Here is a 14,015-nt window from a genome sequence, read left to right on the forward strand (position 1 = left end):
CAAAAACTGGTTCACCCGAAAGACAAAACGCCAAAACACAGACTTAACAATGTGGTGTATGCTGTACAGTGCAGTGAGGAATGCCCAGACCTCTACATTGGAGAGACCAAACAGCCACTTCACAAGCGCATGGCACAACATAGAGCCACCTCCACAGGACAAGACTCAGCAGTCCATCTGCATCTTAAGTATAAAGGACACTCTTTGAGGATGCCAATGTTCACATTTTGGACAGAGAGGACAGATGGTTTGAAAGAGGAGTGAAAGAAGCATCTATGTCCACTGTGAGCGACCATCTTTGAACAGAGGCGGGGTTTACGACACCAACTCTCTGCCATCTATAATCCAGTTTTGAGATCCCTTCCCAGACGCCTTAATGCCCGCTCACATCCTGGGCCATCTGACCTCAGGAATTCGCATGATAAGGTGGGGCCAGGTTTCACAATGAACCCACCCGAAACTCTGGCTGATTGGGACCCACACCCAGTTTCACACCTTGGCTCAGGCGATTAGAGGATCATCAGGGGGTCCTTTTGTCCCTCTGTGGGGGGTCACTCCCACTAGGTTTATATCTGGGACTCTCCACCATTTGACCTTAGAACTGAAGAAGCTTCTCGGATGAGAGGTGAAACGTCTTCAAGTAACTTAAAGAAGTCCAGACGCTTTTCTTTGCAAGCTCCTTTGACTACGATGACCTGGATGACTGAGAACCTTCACAGACGTCTCCCATCTTGATTACATGAAGTAATTTACAATTACTACTCTGAAATATGAATTACATCTGTAATAATCACATACATGTAATAGAATGATTAATAGTACATTTCCCTTTTTTAGGAAATGACCTGTATGTATCTGTGTGACATCAATAAAAGGATCAAGTGCTGCATTATCTTTAGTTACATTGATGTTATTTATTTATGGTGAAACAGTGGTGGAATATCGCTGTTGCTTTCGTATAAATGAAGCGGACATACCTGCGTGGCCGCGATCTAATCCTGTTTACATAAAGTAAACCTGCTCCCGAGCAGGTTTACGCTTACGGCTCTGTTGCTATGACAGCAAGTCCCGGATGAGCTTCGGGGAACCGAACGATCCAAGATCACGCGAAATCGTCAACAATCTAATCCAGCTAATTTACTTAGCGAGGTACGAAGTTAGCGAAGCAGACAAGCAACTGGACTTAGACAGAGAGAATCCAGCCTCCTTTTTTCCTCAAATGCGAAAAGAGAAAGGCAAGAGCTCACAAGCTCAAATTCTATATAGTGCTATAAGCCACAGGAATAATTTTAGGAAAACTCAGCATTCTGTCATTCACTGTGTGAGGCACGCAGGTTTGAAGAACCCAAAATGTAGACCAAACTCAAGTGGCAGCTTTATTGCTGGACTGCAAAAACTGTTCAGGAACTTAACTAACAGGCAGAACACAGTGGGGAATGAGGGCGATCGCGACAAGGGCAAACGAGGGAACAACTCACAGGAGGGAACACAGCTGAGCGTAATCTGTCTGTCAATCTAAAAGAGGTAGTACAAGAAACACATACAATTGGACACAGACAGATGAAACCCAGGGGAAGGAGGCAAGACAGTGAGGATGAGAGAGCAAGGGATGAGAGAGGGCGAAAGAACAAGGGACGAGAGGGACACAAGAACACATGTCTAGGGAAACAGGCAGACAAACATGAAGACAAGACTGACCTAACAGGGGTGGACACACAAAGGCAAGACCAAGGCTAACAGGACAGAGACGAGACCAGGACATGACAAGGGAACTAATAACTAACCAGACAACCTGAACTAGAAATACAGATAAGTCAACTAGGAAAAAAGTCACACAGAGAAAACAACAACGAATAAACAAGAGTCAAAGAAAAAAAAAAACACAACGATCCAGGTACCCTAACATATTTGGACGTAATACGACCCTAAGGCTGTCAGAAGAGAACTGTGTGTAAGAAGGATGCACAAAAAAATGCATGAAGCCTACCCACTCACTTTGCAGACCCTAAAGTGAGAAGCAGTACTCAAGTCAAGTCGAGTGGCTTTATTGTCATTTCAACCATGTGCAGTGGTACAGTACACAGTGAAACCAGACAACGTTCCCCCAAGACCATGGTGCTACATATGACATATACAGACAATCAACACAGAACTATATAAATTGCAAGTGTGCAAAAATTGCCAAAAACCAAACAAAAAAACAGTGCAACACCAGACAGAACAGAATAATGCAGACACAAGACAGTGCAGACACAACAGTGCAATAGAAAAGTGCAACAATGACAGTGGGTTGTGCAAAAGACTGAGCATTGTACAAAAGGTAGCTTGATGTATGAAGGTGTGCGTGTGTGTGTTTGTGTATATGAGATTGTGCAGTTAAATGCTTGAGGTAGTGACATGTATTAAGGTCCAGTTACTGAGTGTTCAGGAGTCTGATGGCTTGGAGGAAGAAACTGTTTCACAGTCTGGCAGTGAGGGCCCGAATGCTCTGGTACCTCTTGCCAGAAGGCAGCAGTGTGAAGAGTGTGTGTGAGGGGTTTGTGGGTTCCTCTGCAGCTTTGCGGATGCAGTGGGTGCGATACGTGTTTGTAATGGAGGGAAGAAAGGCTCCAGTGATCTTCTCAGCTGTTCTCACTAGCCAATGTAGGATATTGCAATCCAATACAGTGCAGCTACCATACCAGATAGTGATGCAGCTGCTCAGGATGCTCTCAATAGTCCCTCTGTAAAAGGTGAGAATGGGTGATGGGAGATGGGCTTTTCTCAGCTTCCGCAGGAAGTAAAGATGCTGTTGGGCCTTCTTAACTATGAAGCTGGTGTTGAGGGACCAGGAGAGGTTTTCCACCAGGTGACCACCAAGGAATTTTGTGCTCTTGACGACCTCCACAGAGGATCCATTGATGTTAAGTGCACAGTGATCTCTCTGTGCTCCCATGAAGTTGATATTCAACTCTTTTGTTTTGTCCACATTCAGAGACAGGTTGTTGACTCTACACCAGTACAGCGTACTTAAGGTACACCTTAAGTCACCTCATCATATCCAATATCAAAAGCAGATATAGTTGCCAAATAAACCTTAGTTGTAGAAAAAGAAAGAACTTTATCCAGGAATGTTAAAACACCCACAATAGATTAGAGTCACAAAGGGAGTGTGTGCCCGCATGTCTCCATCAATAAGACATGCTGGTCCTTCCAAACTAAAAATTGACGAGAGCTCACATGCAAGATGTGGTTATCATCAGCTTCTCTAGGGATGTTGGGGTGGACACAGGGAGCTATTTGTTTAAGTCTTGCAGTTTTTCCCTTTTTTTTTATCTACTCCTTCTCTTTACTATCCCTGTCACCTTCAGCAGTGTATAACCACAGAGATAATAATAAGAATAATAAAAGAAAACAAGTAAATAAATAAAAGAAAAAGATTAACGTTGAATAAAATAAGTGTTGAACATTTCACCAAGTTTCAAAGTAAATATATTTTTGAAGGCAGTATTGACGTGACATTCTCACCAAATGTCAGTAGCAACCCATCCAACCTACAGATGCAAAGAAATCAAACCATAGATGTCCATGAAAAAAGTTATGTGTAATAGAGAAATTATACACGGAAGAAGTATTGAACACATAAAGAAAGGGAGGTGTAAAAGGCATGGAAAGCAGTGACACCAGCTGAAATCTATCAGTAATTTCCAAGCAATCCTGCCACTTAATTCAAATTAAAATGAGCTGGTTCAGTTCCAGCTGTGGCCTATTAAGGTCTGTCATTACCAAGGTGTCACACAACAAACATCTCATGACTGGTAAAACCAGTGAGTTCTCTCAACACCTTTGTAACCTTATTGTTGCAAAACAAACTGATAGCACTGGTTGCAGAACTGATCACTCATTTACCATAAACTGGCCACAAGTAGGTGCTCCCTGAAAGACAGAGGAGTGAAAAGAATTATTAGAAGAGTTGTCCAAGAGCTAAGGATGATAAAAATCTGCAGGTTTATTTATTCAAAGAAAACAATAAGTAATGTATGCAACCGGCCTGCATTTTTTTTTCTGTGATAATGGTAATAGTGATATAGTAGTGTGGTAATAAGCCCACAGACAATAATCATTTGACTCAGAATTCTCCCAGTGTGCTACTGAAATGTTGACTTATGAATGAAACAATCACTTAAAAATAAAGTTTAAATGTGTGTCATAAAGGTAAAGCTTTTAATTAACGGACATCAGTTCCCACAAGTCCACAGTCACGTTCCCAACTATATGGCTACCAAAAGCATAGCTTTGTTCTGTCTTTGTCAGATAGATGCTCGAAATACTGCTATTTTTTTATGTTTTTGACAGGGTCTTTTACAATGAATGCACAATAATTTCATGATGTTACTGAAACAACATGTGGCATTTAGTTATATTTTTTGGTTAAAATGTCACCACCTGTGTTTTTGTATGTTTGTGTATGACTAGCCTGTTATATCTATTCAGGAATCAGATGGCCAAGGATGCCCTTTCTGTCGCTGTGAGATCAAAGGCACAGAGCCCATTATTGTGGATCCCTTTGACCCACGAAATGAGGGCTCCAAGTGCTTCTTCCTGGACCAACACAGCTCCCCCTTGCTGGACCTGGATGATGAGGAAGACCGAGAAGACTGTCTTGTCATGAATGGACTGGCCAACATCAGGAAGGTAATCTACACAGGATCAAAAGTATTAATACAGACTTAAATACACTGCTCAAGAAATTATATACAGTTATCAAGTCAAGTCAAGTCAAGTCAAGTCAACTTTATTTGTCAATTCTGCCACATGTACAGGACATACACAGAATAGAAATTGCGTTACTCTCAAACCCTAGTGATTAGAAAAATGCAAATAAAATAATTAAAAAGTAAAAATTTAAATAAATTTAAATAAATACAATACAATTTTACGTATAACAAAAAAAGCTATGCAATATACATATACAATATTCAAGTAAGAAGGCATAGTGGTGCAAAATAGGCAAATAGTGCAAATGGGGATTTAGTAGTGTACGGTAAGAGATAGTGTAACAACAAAGGCTTATGAGGTCCAATGCTTAAGCAGTCCAATGCTCCACAAAGTGACTGGAGCAGGCCAGTGAGTGCGTCAGAGAGTGAGTGTGTGTGTGTGTGTGACAGAGTTCAGTGAGACCGTGGTGGAGAAGAGGGGAGAGGGGGGCAGAATCGGGAGGGAGTTTAGCTTCCTGACAGCCTGATGGATGAAGCTGTCCTTCAGTCTGCTGGTCCTGGCCTGGAGACTCCGCAGTCTCCTCCCTGACGGCAGCAGCTTGAAGAAGCTTTGCATTGGGTGCGTGGGATCAGCCGCTATGCAAAGGGCTTTTTTAGTGAGACGGGTGCTGTAAATGTCCTGGAGGGAGGGGAGAGAGACACCAATGATCCTCTCTGCAGCTCTCACTATGCGTTGGAGGGTTCTATGGCAGGACGCATTGCAGGCTCCAAACCACACAGTGATGCAGCTCGACAGGATGCTCTCGATGGTGCCTCTGTAGAAAGTGTACATGATGGGGGCTGGTGCTCCTGCTCTTCTTAGTTTGCGGAGAAAGAAGAGACGCTGCTGTGATTTCTTGGCCAGTGCTGTGGTGTTGTACGTCCAGGAGAGATCCTCTGTGATGTGCACACCCAAGAACTTGGTGCTGCTCACTCTCTCCACAGACGCTCCGTCAATGGTCAGAGGAGCATGTTGGGTGTGCATTCTCCTGAAGTCCACAACAATCTCCTTCGTCTTCTCCACATTCAGAGAGAGATTGTTGTCAGCACACCACGTGGCCAGGCGTCTCACCTCACTTCTGTAGTCGGTCTCATCCCTGTTGCTAATGAGACCCACCACCGTTGTGTCGTCCGCAAACTTGATGAAGAGGTTGGAGCTGTGTGATGGAGTGCAGTCATGGGTCAGCAGAGTGAAGAGGAGGGGGCTCAGCACACATCCCTGCGGGGCCCCCGTGTTTAAAATGATGGTGCTGGATGTATTACTGCCGACCCGTACTGCTTGAGGTCTTCCGGTGAGGAAATCCAACAGCCAGTTGCACAGTGAGGTGTTGAGCCCCAGCTGGACCAGTTTTTGAGTGAGCTGTTGGGGGATTATAGTGTTGAATGCTGAACTGAAATCTATGAACAGCATTCGAACATATGAGTCATTTTTGTCCAGGTGTGTGAGTGCCGAGTGGAGTGCAGTGGAGATGGCATCATCGGTTGAGCGATTGGGCCGATACGCAAACTGGAAGGGGTCCAGGGAGGGGGGCAGGACAGTCTTGATGTGTTGCATGACTAGTCGTTCGAAGCACTTCATCAGGATGGGAGTAAGTGCAACAGGACGGTAGTCATTAAAGCAGGAGGGAGATGACTTTTTTGGAACCGGAATGATTGTGGTGGCTTTAAAACATGTGGGGACGACAGCCTGGATGAGTGATATGTTGAAGATGTCAGTGAAGACATCAGTGAGTTCCACTGCACAGTCTCTCAGTGCACGACCAGGAATGTTGTCAGGACCCGGAGCTTTACGTGCATTGATCCTGCTGAGGGATCTCCTCACGCTGTCCGGGGACAGAGTCATCACCTGGTCACCAGGAGGGGGTGGGGTCTTCTGTGCAGTGGTGCTGTTTCGGACTTCAAAGCGAGCAAAGAAAGTGTTCAGCTCGTTCAGCAGGGGGATAGTACTGTCACAAGTCTGTGGTGGGGGCTTGTAATCTGTGATGGTCTGAATGCCCCGCCACAGGCTCCGTGAGTCTCTGCTGTCTTTGAAGTGATGGGATATTTTCTTGGAGTACTGTCTCTTAGCCTCTCTGATGCCACGGGAAAGGTTGGCCCTAGCTGTCCTCAGGCTTGCCTCGTCTCCATCTCTGAAGGCAACATTCCGAGCTTTCAGCAGCCTGTAGACCTCTCCTGTCATCCATGGTTTTTGATTGGCCCGGACAGTTATGGTTTTCGTGACTGTTACATCCTCAATGCACTTGTTGATGTAGGCTGTAACAGTCTCTGCGTATATTATATGGCTAAGGAACTTGGAAAGAAAAATGTCTGGACTTCTTTAAGTTGCTTGAAGATATTTCATCTGAGAAGCGTCTTCAGTTCTTAGATGGTGGAGAGTCTCAGAATTAAGGCCTGTGGGAGTGACGCCCAAGAGCGACATGGACATAGAGCCCCTATTGATCCATATGCTATTTGGTCCATTTGACCGTGTCCCTTGGTGTGCTGTTTGAGGTGCTGCGGGAGTATGGGGTGTCCCTATACAACTGTAGCAAGAGCTTGGTCCACATAGTCGGACTCATTCCCGAATGGGTGTTGGGCTCCGCCAGGGCTGCCCTTTGTCACCGATTCTGTTCATAATTTTTATGGACATAATTTTTAGGCGCAGCCAAGTGGCAGAAGGCTTTCACTTAGGTGGTGTCAGAATCTCATCTCTGCTTTTTGCGGATGATGTGGTTCTGTTGACTTCATCTGGTGCTGGCCTCCAGCTCGCAATGGAATGCTTCGCAGCCGAATCTGAAGTGGCGGGAATGAGGATCAGCACCTCCAAATCTAAAGCCATGGTTCTCAGCCGGAAAAGGGTGGAGTTTTCAAGGTATCTACATTGAGGCTGTGGATAGCTACAGGTATTTTGGTGTTTATTTGAACAATAAACTGGACTGGACTCATAATACAGAAAAGGGTATTAGGTATTAGGATTCTCTCTAATTTACACAGGGTCAAAAGTATAGAATAGGATAGAAGACTAGAATAATCCTTTAATTGTCCTACAAGGGGAAATGTGGTTGTATCAGCAGCAAAAACACACATATACAAACAGAACAGGACACAGAACAGAAACACAGTTTTTACATATTTACATCATGGACAATAGTTACCAAAGCAGAGTACTGTACAGTTATTAAAATTAAAGTATAGATAAGTGGCAAACCCAGGTTGTAGTGTGCAAACAGTGCAGGATACTGAAAGATGTTTAAATGCTTATTGGGCGACTGTGGCTCAGGGGGTTGGGAATCGCATCTGTAACCAGAAGGTCGCCGGTTCGATCCCTGGGCTCTCTGTCCTGGTCGTTGTGTCCTTGGGCAAGACACTTTACCCTACTTGCCTACTGGTGTTGGCCAGAGGGGCTGATGGCGCGATATGGCAGCCTCGCTTCTGCAGCTGTGGCTACAACTGTAGCTTGCCTCCACCAGTGAGTGAATGAATAGTGGTATTGTAAAGCGCTTTGGGTGCCTTGAAAAGCGCTATATAAATCCAATCCATTATTATTATTAAATAGTTAAGAATATTTAGAATAATTAGAAAAGTGTAGATTGCGTATTGTACCTGTGCATTAAAAAGTAGACATGTAACTTGTGTATATATAAACTGAGAAAAGTAATGTGCAATGTAAATGTAACACAGTAAGGGGAATTGTTGAAAAGAATATATCAATGGACCAATAGGCTCGACTATAGGAGCACAGGGGTGTGTTCAAATGAGACACAGAGACAAGAATGTAACTCAAAAGAACCGGCCAACTTTAGTGACATAAACCATAAGGTTGACAAGCACAGGTTAAAGACACTTTACAATGGTAGAAAGGAAACTTACAAAAATTAAAAGAAAAGTAAAACACAAACTACTAAAGCAATGACTTGGCCAAGTGTTATTTTTGGTTTTCAATGTTCGGGTTTCAATGCTCGGGTGCACCCTAGTAACCTGACTCCTTAACTCTTATAGAACAGATTACACAAATCCAATGTACATTCAAATGAAAATCTCACACTCTTTTCACATGTGGAGAATGTTCTACACAACAGCTCATTATTTAAAGTCCCAAATAAAAAATGTCCAAAGGGTAAAGTCCAAAAAATTCCCAGGGTGTGAAAGAAAATAGGGATGAGAGAATGTCAGTCAGTGGTCTTATGTATAACCAGCTGTGCGTGAAAGTGTGAGTGATACAGTCCTACCACACCGCAAGGTGCAGCAGATCATCAAGTGGAAAAGAAGCGAATCTCAGTCTCTCTAAGTCCAGGTGGGAAGGCTCGCCATCTATTTCACCGGAGGAATCCACCTCAGGAACAATTCAGCATACAAAAAAAACCTGACCTGTCAACGGACAGGGTCAGAAGAGCAATTCAAATATTAATTATGCTGTTCTAGCTATAATTCACAACTTAGGATTTTGTTTAAATCACATTCAACATAAATTTGCAATAAAAATACTCAAATTTGCAAAAATAAAACATTTCTCTTACACAAACTATGCATTAAACCAAGTAAAGTCAGTGCATATGCATATATGTCGCATATGCGACAATTATTAATCAAACAATTGAGATTAATTCAGTTTCTCAACAATAAAATGTGAAACAGACGTGAACTAACTGAGACATACAACATGTGCTCACCGATCTCAGCGCATCACGGCCGAAGACAATGGCATAGTGTCTCTCGGTCGGAAAATGCAGGGCTCTAAATAACGTAACAGGACATGTTTTCTCTTTAATAACCGTAATACGACATGAAGGAAAAATAAACATAAGTTGCGCTTCAAGTGTTACCTTACTTCTGGAAGCAGATTGAGATGAACTTCCAGGCAGTTGATAGCAACCAGAGCTAACAAAGGCTAACAGTTTAGCTCCACGCGGTACTTTCTAAAGTCACCAGAAAAATGCAGCATTTGCCTATTTACTCACTGTGGCTACTTTTAACATGAAAGGTAACTGATAACCAGTGAACTTATGTGCAACACAGTTGGTTGCAACTTATATCTAATACTTTTTTCCAGCTCAAAAGCTTCAGTCTCTCTTTTCTCCTGCCAGCGCGCGACTACCTCCACACATAGCAGCAAACACAGAGCACGTAGGTGGGACATACAACAGCAGACTGCTCTCCCATTGGTCAAAACATACTGGGACCTGTGCATTTCGATTGGTTGGGCAGGCTGTCCATCTCTCCTCATATCAGTCCTTAAAGTGGTACCCTCATTGTATGTGGGTTACACCCTCCCCTCTTGATGGTATGCCCGTCCCTGGGCATCTGCAGGGTGGCAGTCTTGGTTGTCTCCCAAACATCAATTCATAGGGGGAAAATCCAGTCACGTCACTCTTCGTACAATTATATGTGGGTTACATAAACATTAGGGGTCCAACGATACACAAAATTCACGGTTCGGTTCGGTTCGATACTTTGGTGTCACGGTTCGATATTTTTTCGATACAAAAAAAAATGTTCATGCCTTTTTAATTTGTAACTTATTAAAATCATAAATATATATTTTAACTCAAAAGTACAGTTTTTAAATTTAATGTTGCTGAAACAACAAAGTAATTAAAAAAATAAATCTATCTGATGGAGAAATCCCTCATCTTTGGAAAAGAGAGTTTATTACAGAGAAATGGCTCTTTCCAAAATAAAAGCTATACTATACGCTTCTTCTGGGCTATATTCTCAGCAGCATATTAAACATATCAGGTCCCCATAAGGAGAATCATGTGCTAACGGCTGTCTAAATGACTCGGATAAAGTTTGTAGCATGCTGCTTGTTGTTTTTGTCTGCTTCCACTTGTCTTTGCACTAGGATGATGTCGGCGTAAATGTGCAGTCACATTCATTGTGTTCCCACTAGTGCTGTCAGCGTTAATCTGAAATGACGTTAACGCCACAACACGCAAGTCTCCGTTAACGAGCTACCGCGGATCGCCCCGTGCGTGGGGCTGGACGGCCAACACGTTAACGAGCTAACTGCGCTAACGCACTAGTTCCCTCCAATGTAATTGAGCATTACGTGGCACATCCAACATACTGTTTTACTTTTGTCCATGACGCGCTTACCTTCAGGGTCATACGTCACATGAAAACCAAAATAGTTCCAAACGCCACATCTGAATGAGGGTGGGGGAGGTTCAATTTGCCATGTTGCAAGGAGAGCTTAACTTCTGTCTTGCTAGCTTGCCCTGCGCTCAGTAAATCTGCGTTCGACTACTCCGCCTAGGCTGCACTGTCGAGCGCAGATCCACTGAGCGCTCAACACAGACAGCATCGTCAGAAGGAAAGTTGATAAAATAAATTAAACATTTTGTATTGTTCGATACATATGCGTACCGAACCAAAAGCATTGTATCGAACGGTTCAATATCGATACGAGTATCGTTGCACCCCTAGTAAACATCTATGTTTGTTGGGAGCAGTTTTGATTGTACAGTCTGACAGCTGCAGGGAGGAAGGACCTGCAGAAACGCTCCTTCATGCATCTAGGATGCAACAGTCTGTCACTGATGGAGCTCTGCAGTTCAGCAACATTTACATGCATGGGGTGGGAGACTTTGTCCATCAGAGAAGTTATTTTGGCAAGAGTCCTTCTGTCTCCCACCACCTGCACTGGATCCAGGGTGCATCCCAGAGCTGTCCTTCCTGATAAGTTTATCCAACCTCTTCCTCTTAGCTGTCGATAAACTGCTGCTCCAACATACAACACGGTAAAAAATGATGGATTCCACCACAGAGTCATAGAATGTCTTTAGAAGCACTCCCTAGACTCCAAATGACCTCAGCCGCTTCAGTAGGTAGAGTCTGCTCTGACCCTCCCTGTAAAGAGCATTAGTGTTGTGGCTCCAGTCCAGTTTATTATTCAGGTGAACACCCCGGTACCTATAAGAGTCCATTATCTCAATGTCCACTCCCTGGATGTTCACCTGTGTCAGTGTGGTGGGTCTGCCTCCCCGGAAGTCCACCACTAACTCCTTGGTTTTCCCAGTGTTGATCAGCAGGTGGTTCTGCTGACACCAGTCCACAAGTCCAGAGTCCACTGTCTGTACTCTGAGGCTACGTCCACACTAATGCGTTTACTTTTGAAAACGCATGGTTTTCTCTCTGTTTTGGCCTCCTGTCTACACTGAGACTGTGTTTTCCCCGAAGGAAAACGCATCATATTGAAAACGCTCTCAAAAACAAATACATTTAAAGACGGTGCTTTCACATCGCAGTGTGGACAGTGAAAACGGAGACTTTTGAAAATGATGACACATGTTAGTTTTTTGATGCAGTCATGTGACCAAAAGATAGCGGAGGGCATTATACAGCAGTTGTTTTGTTTGCTCTCAATTTTGACAGCCCTATTAAAGATTAATAATGGATTGGATTTATATAGCGCTTTTCAAGGCACCCAAAGCGCTTTACAATGCCACTATTCATTCACTCTCACATTCACACACTGGTGGAGGCAAGCTACGGTTGTAGCCACAGCTGCCCTGGGGCAGACTGACAGAAGCGAGGCTGCCATATCGCGCCATCGGCCCCTCTGGCCAACACCAGTAGGCAAGTAGGGTAAAGTGTCTTGCCCAAGGACACAACGACCAGGACAGAGAGCCCCGGGATCGAACCGGCGACCTTCCGGTTACAGATACGCTTCCCAACCCCCTGAGCCACGGTCGCCCATGTACAAAATATCAGTTTGTACATGCTTCAGATAGCTTTTCTTCAAATTCTTTAATTCTCACTCGCTTTTGCAACTTTGTAATTTTGTGTTACTCGTAGCAACAACTCCACCTCATTGTTAGTCCATTTAAAAAACCTGGTGCTTTTCCTCGACAGTTTGCCGTGACGTTTCAAAGAGCCGGAAAGTAAATAAAGGGCAGACAGAAATGAGGCAGGCCGAATCTTAGTGTTTCACGCACGTGCAATGCTTGAACGTAAGCGTTTTCGGCCGTTTCAATGTGGACGCACATCTCTGTGAAAACGACTGAAAGTGTGGACGCAGAGCGTTTTCAGACCTTTTCACCTTTTCAAATCTATTCAGGATGTGTGGACGTAGCCTGAGTCATCCTCACCTGTGATGAGGCCGACTATGGCAGAGTCGTCAGACAACTTCTGTAGGTGGCAGCGTGGGGAGTTGATGTAGAAGTCTGCAGTGTAGAGGGTGAAGAGGAATGGTGCCAGCATAGTTCCCTGTGGGGCCCCCGTACTGCAGACCAGCATATCAGAGACACAGCCCTGTGCCCTCACATATCGTGGGCGTCCTGTGAGGTAGTCCAGTATCCACTGGGACACGTGGTGGTCCACTCCTGATAGCTCCAGCTTGTCCCTCAGAAGTCGTGGCTGAATGGTGTTAAAAGCACTGGAGAAATCAAAGAACAGGGTAGCTGGGGACCAGGAGAAGATGAGCAGTGACTGGCTGTCATTGTTGACCAGCCAAGCTAAAAGCATTGTGGTTCATGGTTAAAAAAACTGCTGATGGTTTGACACCATCTGATGACATCTTCTTATGGTTGTTAGTCATAACCATTGACTACAATTGGTAGTAACGCTAAGACGGAGACTTATAAAATTTACAGAAGTTAGGATGGTGGAGCCATTTGAGCCATTTCTAAACAACTGCAGATTCCAAGGCTTACTTCCACAGTCCAAAAAAGAGCATTGGCCAAGCATGTGTGAACATGAGTGTTAATGTTTATCTGTCTCTATGTGTTAACCCTGTGACAGACTGGCAGTCTGTCCAGGTTGTACTCTGCCTTTTGCCCCATGACAGCTGATGATAGATAGTACAGTACTATTGAAAATTGAATACTGAGCTCTAGGTTATATCTAACCTTCTCATTATGTTGGCTATGATACATCACTTCTGGAGCAGTGGCGAGAGCATAATCTCGGGTAATCAAAATGGGAAATAACATTTTACCACATTTTAAAGTGGTGTAGATTTGCTTCCATCTATCCCCTATAAAGAATGTGGATTCTAGCAGTCTCTAATCAGGATAGAACTGGTAATAAACGACTAAGATTTTTTTTTTAAAAGTTTATTTACCTTTTTCCTTAGCAATGTGGCGAGCATCAGAAATCGCCAATGGTGTCGCCCAGTTCTTCACCTGTCAGCCAACACAGAAAAGCCCATGGGGGAAACTCCAGCCAATGTGTCCAGCACCTCAGCCTCCCACCTGTCCCACCACGACGTGACCTTATCAACAAAGGTGCCATTCGCTCCCCATCTGCCAGTCCCATCTGCTCCCCCAAGGTCAGTCACAGTTCAGCACACTGCCACTA

General features: G+C 44.1%; 1 protein-coding gene and 1 long non-coding RNA gene across 8 annotated transcripts in view; one reads left to right on the forward strand and one right to left on the reverse strand.

Annotated features, from left to right (window-relative positions):
- cblb (Cbl proto-oncogene B, E3 ubiquitin protein ligase) overlaps positions 1–14,015 on the forward strand; it is a 181,341-nt gene that overhangs the window by 88,173 nt on the left and 79,153 nt on the right. For all 6 annotated transcript variants that reach the window (XM_026181708.1, XM_026181707.1, XM_026181705.1 and 3 more), the window contains exons 10-11: positions 4,474–4,674; positions 13,792–13,986. In XM_026181708.1, coding sequence (XP_026037493.1) covers positions 4,474–4,674; positions 13,792–13,986 — 396 coding nt within the window. The remainder of the gene's footprint in view (positions 1–4,473; positions 4,675–13,791; positions 13,987–14,015) is intronic.
- LOC113030339 (uncharacterized) lies at positions 8,232–10,149 on the reverse strand. 2 transcript variants are annotated; one of them, XR_003273572.1, is made up of 3 exons: positions 9,544–10,149; positions 9,386–9,449; positions 8,232–9,083 (listed from the first exon to the last, which is right to left on the reverse strand). It is a non-coding gene; the product is annotated as an uncharacterized LOC113030339 (long non-coding RNA). The 2 variants fall into 2 exon arrangements; XR_003273571.1 differs by having other exon boundaries at positions 9,539–10,149.

Source organism: Astatotilapia calliptera, chromosome 10 (assembly GCF_900246225.1).
Source record: "Astatotilapia calliptera chromosome 10, fAstCal1.2, whole genome shotgun sequence".
Classification (NCBI taxonomy): domain Eukaryota; kingdom Metazoa; phylum Chordata; class Actinopteri; order Cichliformes; family Cichlidae; genus Astatotilapia; species Astatotilapia calliptera.